Consider the following 12096-nt stretch of genomic DNA (forward strand, 5'->3'; position numbering starts at 1 on the left):
TCTTTTTAACCCCCTTTGGCCTGGCGGTCTATTAAAGTCAACAAACTGAGAAAAACAACAACAAAAGCAGCAGCTCTTTTGTTTGCTCTCTCTCTCTCTCTTTGACTCCTGTGCGAGCGAGCAAACAGCAAAGGTGAGGGAGAGTTAACAAAGCAGAGAGGCAGGCGTAAACGAGGGACAAAGAGAGCGCCAGAGCGAGAGAGAGACAGAGATGTTATTAAAAGGCGGATTAGACGGAAAAAACAAATTAAGCAGTTATTTGGTTTGTTAGACGCTCACAAAAGCTTGGGCACTCTCTCTCCCTTCCCCTCTCTCTGTCTCTCTTTCTCTTAAAGTGAGCGCTTCCTGTCTTTGGCTCTGGTGTGGGTGATGACACACTTTTTAAATAGCCGAATGGAAGAGATAATTTCGCAAGGCTCTGGCTCTAAATAAGCCATCAGCTTCTGACTAATTATGTTGCTTGGCTGATTTGCTTGCTGGCAGGCGTACTGCTGGTGATTGATTGATTGATGGAAGATGGACGCCTGTCTTGGTAGCTGAAAGCCTAAAGCGTTTCCCTGCCTGTTTTAGATTCTGATTTGCAGCGCAGCTAGCGGGCTCGTGCATCCACAATGTGGATTATGGTCCGACATGTTCCACACCACACACTGCTGACGTTTTATCAATGCACATACAATACACACAATACACACACACACACACACACATTTGCTGCGAACCCGAAGCGGCGCGCCGCTCTGGCTGTCTGCGAAAAAGAGAATCGAACGCAGCGCAAGTGCCCGAAGCTCAGTCCAAAGTCCACCTAATACGTGAATGTGTGGGAGGAGTGCGGAGTGACAGACGTATGTGAAACCCGAGAGAATTAGTGATGTTCCTTGCTTTAATTGGTTATCCGCATTCTGTTCTGTTAGCAGCATCAGCGTCATTTCAGAGCTTGAAATGTGTAGAGGAATAGGGGAATAGAGGAATGTACTATGTAAAAGAACCCCACATGCAACGGTTCCTCGCCTGATTGCCTGTAGGCAGGAGGTTCTCTTCTATCATGCTCCGGTCTACAGGGTCGCAAATCGTATGTTAATCAAGCCCCAAATCCTGGCTTGTATAAGGTATATGGAGGAAGTTATCACGTTGAAACCCAAATATACCTATCCTTATCATTAATACGATATTTTTTGTATACAGTCAAGTCGAAATTCTCTACTACTAACTGCCGTACAACGAACTTTTCTATACTTTCTGCAAAAATGCAAAATATTCTACGAATTCCCCTTGAGATTCGCTTAATGGAAGTTCGACTGTATTTCGTTTGTTCTGGCCCACCTCTGGGCTGATACATACAATATTTCTCTATTTTTGGAATGGAAAACCTTTCACCTGGAATCATTTAATATGCCATAGTTGGGAATAGTTTTCCACTCATTTTCAGCAGTTGGCAGCTCCTTCAATTATTTTAATTAATAAATCAAGAGTGGAATACGAAGTAAAACCGCAGTAAAACTTTTTGGCCAGCCCTTCACCAGAAACCAAGGACCTGGACCTGGACCTGGCCTGTGTGTGTGTGTGTGTGTGTGCGCATGTCTGTGTGCGTGTGTGGATGAATGGAAATTTTATGCGGCTGATCCCCAGATTTGCATAATTTTATTGTGTGTTGAACTTTCGAGCGAAAGCCCATCTGCAATACCCAATCGGGATGGGCTGTGCCCCATCCGGCCACAGGAATACATGCCACAAAAAGGTCACTCAAAGTCCACTTACCGAACTTACTTGGGGCCCAAAATCTTGGCCTAAAACCCAAAAGTCCTCATGTACCATGCATACATATGTATGTGGTGGGTGTGTGGGGTGCTGGGTATGTGGATGTGACCGATAAGCCTGTGGCATGCACTTAAGTTGCACGGGGGGAGCCGCAGAGAGAAAGTTCGCCAATGGCCACTAACATTCTCAGCAAAACATAATAAACCACAATAAGCCAAAAGCTCAGGACACTCTCTGCGCTGCTCTCCTCTGTTCTGTTCTGGAAATGTCTGCATACAAATGTACATCGCACACACACACACGCATGGCTCTGCACACATACGACAAGCCGTGTATGTACATTGGCCGTCGCAATAATAGAGCCCGTCACTTGGAAAGCATCTTTTATTTATTTAATTTAAAAGGTTTCTTGGCTGTGCAAATTTGTTTGACCTATTATTATCTCCCCCCTCTATTTGGGACACTCTGGTCATCGATGATGAAATTTCAGCGGTTCCTATTGAGGAGAATGCCGATACGGAATACAGTCTTCACGGAGAAGATTTGCTCTATAGGGAAAATATTTAATCATACAAAAAATGATGACGCAAAAAAGGCTCATGACGTGAAAAAAGCGCAGGGAAGGTAACTTACCTGAAAAGTATATCTATTAAACTTAAACGAGGGGGAACGCTGTGAGTTGCTGCGGACACCGCAACTCTACAGTTATACCCGATACTTAGTCAGTATGGCTCTCCTCCGGCAGACGCCGCTAATATTAAACGTTACGACAAAGAGTGCGTGCGAGAGAGACAGAAAATCAGTCTGAGCGTGACGTCGGGCGCTGCGTAGCCACTGCAAATTGATTTGTTCCTTTTGGCTATAAAAATGATCTGATCTGATCCAGATTCAGCAACCTGATAGATATGGTCATTATCTATGATTCTGCGTTTTTAGTTTTCTCGAATCTGCAATATTGTGGATGCAACAGATTTTCGTCCTTTGTGTGGGCGGAAGGGGGTGGGGCGAAATTTTGAGATATACGTTTTATAGTGAGATCTAACAGAAGTGCGGACACCAAATTTGGTTACTCTAGCTTTAATAGTCTCTGAGATTTGTGAATATCCCCATATTTGCATTCTTTGCGGGGGCGGAAGGGGGTGTGGCGAAATTTTGAAACAAACTCGTCTCGGTCCGATATATTAGGAGTGTGGATACCAAATTTGGTTGCTCTAGCTCTTATGGGTTCTGAGATCCTTGAACTCATATTTTGCAATTGGCAAAACCGACCATGAAACCTGTGTGTTAGAGTGAGACAGAGCGAGAAAGAGTGAAATTGTTTTCGTGATTCTGGCTGTAATAATTATACGATCTGGTTCAGATTTTGCACTCTAGAAGATATAGGCATCTTCTACGATTCTGCGTTTTTAGTTTTCTCGTATCGTTGAAATTGTGGATGCCACAGAAGTTTGGATCCAAAACATCGTTGCTCTGGCTCCTATAGTCTTTGAGCATTAGGCGCTGAAGGGGACGGACAGACGGACGGACGGACAGACGGACAGACAGACATGGCTCAATCGACTCGGCTATTGATGCTGATCAAGAATATATATACTTTATGGGGTCGGAAACGATTCCTTCTGGACGTTACACACATCCACTTTTACCACAAATCTAATATACCCCAATACTCATTTTGAGTATCGGGTATAAAAATTAATTAAAATATATAACAAATATCTAACTCAAACTGAATATTCAGAATGGCTCCGGTTTTCGCTAACTTTTGCGTTTTTAGCCAAAAAGTTCTGTTTTCGTTTTTAGGTGCTCCCGTTTTCGCATTTTCTCAGGTTTCGTGCTGTTAAGCGCAAAATTTAGTATACAAATCCTCTGTTAGGAGTCAAATGTATCGATGTATCGATACCCGAATCGGGCTGGCTCAGCTGTTAGCACGAAAACGAAAAGTCCTCCCTTTGAGGTTGGGCTAAAACAAACAAAAGTTTCCATTAAAAAAAGCAAAAGCTGAATTGCCCCGCTAATGGTGTCAATAATATATTAATGCATCAATAAGTCGTCTATTTTTTTCCTTTTGCAAAAAGGAAGCTTTTGAGTTTTTAAAAGTGAATCGGAAAGTTTTTGTATTATTTTTTATACAAAATACGAAACAGTGGGGAAAGTAATCAGAATAAGATGCTATTATCATTATTTAAGCCATAATCTTGACCGCAGCTGTACCTGGGAAGCGAGTGTGTGTGGCATTTTGTTTACGGCATTCCCGGTCGGGGCTGGGGGCTGGGCGCTTGTGGCTTTCTGCTTGCAACAAAATATGTGGCATGGCATACTTTCAGGCAGCTGTTGGGTAAAAAAAAAGCCATTTCCACTGCACTCTTCTGTTTGTTACTTGAGCCCCCGCCACAATATCCCTCTGTTCAGTCTGGCCGAGATTTGCATGGCAGGACCCACACAGATCCTGGACACACGGACTCCGCACCTGCACAACGCTGGAGGAGCAGAAGCAGGAGCTCTTGCGAATGGGAAGCAGAAATGGGAGGGAAAACAACTTATTATTTTGCCTAATCCTATTATGCGCATGCAAACGTGCGCCAAGAAGGGAACAAAAAACTTTCTCCTCGGGAAAACTACTTTGAGTCTGAACTGTCTCTCAATCCCACACAGCCCCAGCCCCAGCCACTGCCACCCACTCTAGCCACTACCCTCCTCTGTCTCTGCTGTTCCTATTCATCCCATCATTGAATCGTGCACTCACTCAAGCGCCGCTAAGTTGTCTCAGTGGATGCGGGGCACTGCGTTGCGATGCGATGCGATGCTCGTGCACTGCGAGAAAATTTCTGAGCAATAGATAAACCAATTTGGAATTGTATCTGCTGATGCTTTCAGGATAAGTTACAAGACGGAAACAGTGGCAGGCAACGGGGGCTCCATTCGAAGCCATTTTCTGCGATCCAGTATTTAATTTGGTATTATTTGGTATTCCTATTTCGTAGAAATACCACAACTATCACATTTTCCCCTGTTTTGTGCTGCATTTTGTTGCACTCTTTCCAGTGATCCGACCCAATTTACGTTCTAGTTGCAAAGTTGCTAAACTTTTCGTGAGCTGGCATTCTGTTTGGGCCGCCTCCGCACCGGCCTTGGTGTAGTTAATTTCGTCCACTTACCTGTCCGTGTTGGCCAGCCCGGGTCCTGGGCTTGGGCCTGTGCCTGTGCCTGGACCTTGGTGAGATAGCAGAAAATGCTGCGACAGCGGCTCAAGAAGTTTCTGCGAGTCTGGCAAATCCCCTTTTTGGTCTAAGCCGATTAGGCTGCCTGCCAGCCTCCTGGTCTTGGCCAACTTTCAGATAGTTTTGTTGGCCGTTAATTGACTTTTTTTTTTAGTTTTTCTTTTATTTCAACATTTATTATATTGTATATTTGTGTGGTGTGTTTTTTCTTTTTTTGTATATTTACCAAAATGCAAAATCATTTACTTAAGCGTACACATAACATAGGGAGTCGGGGATTACGTTCGTTACTTAAACATAGGAAACATATAGAGTGACGCCATGTAGAGGAGGCCAAGGCCGAAGAAAGGCACGCAGTAGTGGGCCAAGTTTAATTTAGTTGTTGTTCTTTTGTTGTACACTTGTGATATGCATGTCAAGCAGTTTTCCATTCCTTAGTCAGATCTCCGTGTGCGTGGATGAATGGTGGGTGGTCTCCGAAGTCTGTGAGTCTCTGCGATGAGTGTGGGTTGGAGCTGTGGCTGTGGCTGTGGCTGTAGATCCAGTCCGATTCGAGTTCCGGGTTTTTCCCTTAGAAGAGCAAAGAGAAGAGACTTCTTACGCCAGTGGAGCCAGCTCCGGAACCGAGGGTAAACCCTGTGCTCGGCGTCCCGCTGCTGCGGTGCCTCGAGACGTGGCTGGAAACGTTAGCACGGACACGGTCGTAGCTGGCAACATCCTGCAAGCAAAAGGAAGGGGAATTAGCCAACGATTCTTGAGGGGAGAGGGTGGTGGGTATTGCGTACTGGTCGAGCACAAACTCGAGATGTCTGCAGGGGCGGCAGATGTCGCAAGTGGCGCACGTGTTGTATATCGACAAGACTCTCACCTCTTTGTCGGCGTTGGCCAGGACGGAGCGCATCGAGTTGGCCACCGGCCACTTCTTCTTCATCACCAGATTGTTGGGGGGATCGTGGGCGGTGCCGGCATCCACCGACCAGATGGTCACGCTGGCCCCACCGAGCACCTTCGAACCGCGCGAGAACTTGAAGGCCAGCTCCTCGTCCCCGGCGATGCGGGTCAGCTGCCAGCCGGTGAGATTGATCTCCTCGGTGCCCTTGTTGTGCAGCTTGATGAACCGTCCCTCGACATCGGCCTCAATGATCTCCAGGTCACCCTTGGCGGCGGCATTCACCGAGTACTCGGACAGAGTCCGGTCCTCGCTCTCGTCGATCACCGTGCGCCGGCGCTTGACGGCAGTCGAGCCGGAGATGCCGGGCGTGGCCGAGCGACGGCCGCTGGGCGTGACGCGGCCCGATCGCGAGCCACCGCTGGCACTCAGATGGGTGCCGTTGCTGCTGGAGATGCCCGAGTCGGTGCCGGGGCGGCCGGGGGACTCGATGTTCAGGCGACGCTCCTCGCCGCACAGCAACTTGTCGTAGGCGGCGATCTCGAGGTCCAGGGACACCTTGATGTCCATCAGATCCTGGTACTCCTGCAGCTGGTGGGCCATCTCGTCGCGCATGCGCTGCAGCTCCGCCTCCAGCGAGGCGATGTACTGGTTGTGGCGCTGCCTCTCCGTGTCCAGGAGGTTCTCCAGCTCCCTGATGCGTGCCTACAGAAAGGGGGATCCAATTAGTAAACGAATGGCTTAGAAAGGATGGAGCACTCACATTCAGGCCAGCATTGGTGGTCTCCAGGTCCTGCAGCTTGCCATTGAGGCCGTCGATCTTGGTGCGCATCAGACGGACCTCCTCGGTGGCATGGGCCGATCCCTGGGCAGCTCTGGAGACGGCGGCCTTCAGGTTCTGGATCTCGTTGTCGTACAGCTGCTCGATCTCCTCGCGATTGACGCGCATCTGGCTCTCGTACTGGTCGCGCAGCTCCTGGAGGGATTGCTGCAGCTTCGCCTCGTACTGGCGCGACAGACGGCCGTCGATCTCGCTGATCTCGATCTGGCGACGGGACCGGGTCTCGGTCAGCTCCTGCGAGTGCACCTGATCCTTGAAGGCCAGCTCCTCGCGCAGGCTCTGGTTCTGGTTCTCCAGATCGACCCTGGCCAGGGTCTCGGCCTCCAGCTGCTTGCGCAGATCGTCCAGCTGCCGGCGCAGGCGATCATTCTCGAGGGCAAGCTCCTTCACCTGATCCTCGAACTTCTTGCGATCGGCCAGGGCCTGGTTGTACTTGCCGTTCACTTCGTTGTAGCGAGATTCGTACAGGCGGGCATTGTTCTCCGCCACATTGGCCTCCTTCGTCTTCTTCTCGAGTCTGTCGGCAAAGAAGGGGAAATTCGGATTATTCATATGATCCACATTTTATCTACATGTGCTCGAAGCATGACGTCACTCATCTGACTCAGATTCCCCCTCAAAAAAGCTCTCTCTCTCTCGCTCTCTATCCCTCTCTATCCCTCTGTCTATATGCATTATTCATTAGACGTATCCAAATTCGAAATTTGCTTGGAAACCCGTTCAACGATCTGCTATCTTCCATTTTTCATCCAACATCCACATCCACAGATATTTCGCTGCCATTAGCATAAACTAGCCCCTTGGCTATTTCTGACCAGCCCCTCCCCCTGCACCCCCCTCCATCTAACATTGATTTATGGTATGTTCTATTATTTGGAATACTATTTAGCTTAAAATACAAAACTCAACTTATTTATTGCCCCACGAAAATATCATCGAAAAATGCCACACATAATCCCCGGGAATATGTACGTTCCGAAAACGTGGTCGGCACGTTTTGTATTACTTAATATAGGAATAATAATTTGAATTTCAATTGAATGTTGGCTATTAAGCGTTAAAAAAAAAATACCTAATAAATGAATGCAATACCTTGTAGGGCAGGCCGTCAGCCTTCAGTCTCGCATTTGATTGGATGTTTCGGTTCTATGCACATCCCCCCCATTCCATTTACATTATAAACAATTTCCGCAGCTAATCAAGGAACAAAAATTGTGTAAAAATGGGCGGGAGCGAGGGCGGGGGAACGCATAAAAACAAAATAGATTCAAGGCTGTTTTGTTTGTGCTCTACTTTTTTCCCTCTTCCATTGATTTTTCTTTTTCGTATTTTGTTGGATTTTCGTTTGGTTTTTCTGTGCGTGTTGAAGCTCCATTTCCTTTTCCCTCCACTGCTGGCATTTTCAAACGAACAAATAAATATTTTTGGTGGAATTTTCGGGAAAATTTGCTAAAAATTGTTACCAATTCATTTTTTGGAATACCTACTATAGATGGGCTATCTTTGGAGTCTCCTTAACGTATCTTATCAGATTCGCTGTAAACTATCGCATTTCTTTTGGTGACACACCTCAAAAGCAAAGTCCTCCCCTCCCGCCCAGCTCCATTATCAACAATCTGGTGGCTAATACGAATTAAAAAAGCTTTGTGCACATTAAATATTCCCTGATAACGCAAACGCCAACGACGCGCAACGGAATACCTCGAAAATGGAAAAATCTACATTTGTTGACATCACACCCAGAAGAGCCATAGAGCATAGAGCCGTAGAGCCATAGAGTGCCCTAACCGGTTGTTTTTTCTTTTAGGAAACTGCGTGCGATACTATGACATCATAGCTGAAAGACATTAAGTCGTGTAACCTTCCATTGGGCTTAGAAGCTGTTTGTAAAGGGGTATATCGAAGGTGAGGTGAGGTGAGGTGTTTGTTAAGCACAAGCCTTTGCTTATGTTATGCCGAAGAGTTGGTAATTGAAACTATACATACGTATAGCCATGATCTGTGGGTAACCATTATAAGCCCTAGAGGCCTAAGACCAACAGGTAACCCATAGTCGTTTTTCGTTTCTCATTAGGATTTGCATGAAATGCCAAGAGAGTGCGAGAGCACAAAATAAACACAGAGCAGGCCAGCGATAAGTTACTAGACGGAGAGAGAGAGTGCCGGAGAGAGCGCGTGAGTGAGAGACAGCGTGAGACGTTGCGCTGCCATGTGCTGCGGTGCGTCGCTTTCGAAATGTGCTTTTGGCATGACATCATCGGCCTCGCTCAGTCTCTGCCCCCGCTCTCGCTCTGTCGCCATGACATCACTGGCTGATAATACGCAGTGGGCCCCCCCTCACCCCACTGCCCCCGCGGTTATTACCTGGGCTTCAAGTCGTCGTTCTCCTCCCACAAACGCTTGATATCGATCTCAAGTTTGGCCTTCTCCTTGGCCGTCTCGTCGAGCAGCTTGCGGGCGGCGGCCAGCTCCTTCTCGTAGACGGCCTTCAGATTGGAGGTCTCCCTGTTGACGGTGTCCTGGGAGAGATGCAGCTCCTGTGTGAGTCGGCTGTTCTCGTTCTCCAGATTGCGCATGCGATCGATGTAGCAGGCCAGTCGATCGTTCAGGTGCTGCAGCTCCTCCTTCTCCTGGATGCGAGAGGTGCGCGTGGGCGAAGTGGGGCTGGTGGCGCCCAAACGCGAGGAGGTGGATGCTCCACCCACCGGCGTGGAGGTGGAGGCGCGCGAGACGCGTGTGTTGAGGGTGACGCGGCGAGCGGACATCTTTAAAGTGTTTTGGGCTTTTGGGCGAGGAACGTTATATTAAGTACGCAAAGTGGCGCTAATCTGTGTGCTATCTCCTCTAATGTTATTCCACTTTGTGCTTGGAGTTTCTTCTTTTTTTCTCTTGACTTTTTCTGTTGGCTTGTACGTCCGTTTGCTTGGACTGCTGAATATTGACTGTGACGACTGTGCCCCGAGCGGCCCCGAACGAGGCCCGATGTGGATGTCTCGGCCATCATCGACGGAATTAGTCGTAGTCGACCGCATACGAAAAAAAATAACAACACGAATGTGTGCACGCTCTCTCTCTCTCTCTGTCTGCCAGTCGACTGCTCTCACCTTTTGGCTGTATTGTTATTATTGTTTCGCTTTCTTCGCCTCCTCTGCTTCGCCTTTCTATTCGCATTTTTGTCTTTGATGTACAGCTGTTTGTGTTTGCTGGAGCCGCAAATAGAAACCAACAAAATACTAATCACACCACAAACACATTCACTGCCGGCAACCCTTTGTGGTTGAGGGGAACGAAGCGGAAGGGGAGCAGAGATTCTCCTAGTGCATTCCCGCTCTACTCCGATTCTTCAATGGGAGCTCGGATTCAAGGTTAATGAACGACGCAATTTCGTTGCGTGGCGTTTTATCGATAGAGAAAGAATAGAGAGAATAGAGAGACACGCTCCAATGCAAAAAAAACGGCATTCTTGTCCGCTCTTTCATTGTATTTTTCTGTGATTATTTGTAGAACTTCAGTATTTTTACTGGTTTACTATCTAATTTGATTTAAATTATACTTAAAAATAAGCAGGAATGCTTTCTTTTGGTGCTGTCTGTGTTCTTTCTCGTTTCCCATACATTTGCATTCAATTTAAGCATTATTAATGGCCCTTATAGCGATAGTGCCGCTCGTGAATTGACCACAATGCACTCCCACATCATCAATTCCACTTCATTTGGCCAGAAAACCATATGTGCACATGTCCATTGTATCGATCAGCCGCAGGTCAATTATGGGCCCTACAACGCGTCCAAAATTATGAAATACCACTGGGGACTGGGGAGGCCCACCCATATTACGTACAAAGAATGTCGGGAGGGGGGGGTGGAACCAAAAACTGCCCCACTGGATTGTCAACTTGTCATAACTCGAATATTTATTGACATCGAGTGCCTCTGCGGGTAGAGAGAGGGCGCGAGGCACTAGGAATGCCAACAGTCATAAAAATAAATAGCCAGGGATAGAGCGAGATGGCTAGAGCTAGCTTTTGTCTTCTCTTTTTCTATATATTTCTAGCTTTTATTTGCAAAAATAAATAGCCGGCAAAAAAAAACAACTTTTTATTTTACCCACGAGATTAGCAAAGAGTGAGAGAGAGAGAGAGGTATGCCATGTGAGCTTTGGATTCTCTCACGCTGCTCTCCCACAACACAACGAAGAGTCGTCGAGTGCAGAAAATATGTGAACTTGTCATGCAATGTGCACGCCTGTGGCGTCATCGAAACTAAAGTGGAATGGCAACAAATCAAACGAAAGAAACCCAGAGGGGCGACCGGCTGGGGGGATACTTGTATGTAGCACTGACCTCCAAAAGGCGGCCCCTTCTCTGTGACGTCACCAAATTATTTTTAATCATGCCGTCGCCAACACCGCCTGCCCGTTTGTCCGTCGTATCGTTCGCATTTGAATAAGTTTAAGTATTCTCCATCTTTTCAGCTTATAATTATGTATGATTCCCCAGTGCTCGAGAGCTAATTAGATTTAATTAATGTGCCCCAAAACGCCAGAGTGCCCGAGCCTAAACCGATGTTAAATTGTTTTTCTTCCCTGGTTGTCTCTCCCCTCCCAAGTATTCTTTGACGACTCTGTTTCTGTTTCGTTTTCCGCGTGTTTTGTCTTCGCATTCGGATTCCTTCATTCCATTCCACATGCCATTGCCAAAGTATTTCTATTTTTGTTGTTCTACGTCAATTTGTCGCTTGATGAATTACGTGGGGGGATTATGATAAGAATTATTCCAGTGCCCCTGTGGGAAATGGTCTTATTAAACGGATCTTTTAATTATAAATTAAAATGTGGAAAATGTTTGCAGCTTGTAGTCTTTTCTTTTAAAGCTTCCTGATTCCTGTTCAATACCTGTTCAGACCTAGATTCCAGCATATAAGAAGAATTTGCTTGGAAATCCTTCAATGGCCTCGAATGGTACCCTTTAAACCTTGACTTTTAGATGGTTTTGAAAAGCACCTTTAAGACTCTTATTCCTTTCCATTTTCCACAACTTTTCCACACCAAACTCTTCCAAATTCCAAACGAATATTAAAGATGCACATCAATTGCCATTAAAGGAGCTGTATAGAGGGTATTTCAGTCAGAATGATTTTCGATAAAACTAGACGAAACAATGACAAATAAATAAACAGAGATTCCCCCCTGGGGGGCTGTTTGTCTGTTGATTTTAGCCAACTTTTAGCATAAATATTTATACAGTATTTATTTGCTTTTATTTGCGTTTTGTTACATTTGTTTGCCATACTTTTGTATCTTTGTATGTCGCCCCAAAACCTATCAATGCTGGCAATATGCAGGAAAATATTCTCACAAACTGAAAAACAAAATTTAAGTCTTCCTTCTCG

General features: G+C 46.5%; 2 protein-coding genes across 3 annotated transcripts in view; one reads left to right on the plus strand and one right to left on the minus strand.

Annotated features, from left to right (window-relative positions):
- LOC6590872 (exostosin-1) overlaps positions 1-12096 on the plus strand; it is a 64513-nt gene that overhangs the window by 47054 nt on the left and 5363 nt on the right. The gene's annotated exons all lie outside the window — the stretch shown is intronic.
- LOC6590875 (lamin-C) lies at positions 5303-9640 on the minus strand. Of its 2 annotated transcripts, none has more exons than XM_026985109.1 (4): positions 9071-9640; positions 6629-7223; positions 5845-6570; positions 5303-5694 (listed from the first exon to the last, which is right to left on the minus strand). In XM_026985109.1, exons 1-4 carry the CDS (start codon positions 9469-9471, stop codon positions 5548-5550), a joined length of 1869 nt encoding a protein of 622 aa, XP_026840910.1. In that variant the 5' UTR covers positions 9472-9640; the 3' UTR covers positions 5303-5547. The 2 variants fall into 2 exon arrangements, with proteins under 2 accessions (XP_026840910.1, XP_026840909.1); XM_026985108.1 differs by having other exon boundaries at positions 5762-6570.

This window comes from Drosophila persimilis, unplaced genomic scaffold, assembly GCF_003286085.1.
Source record: "Drosophila persimilis strain 14011-0111.01,24,50 unplaced genomic scaffold, DperRS2 tig00000002-arrow-pilon, whole genome shotgun sequence".
Taxonomy (NCBI): Eukaryota; Metazoa; Arthropoda; class Insecta; order Diptera; family Drosophilidae; genus Drosophila; species Drosophila persimilis.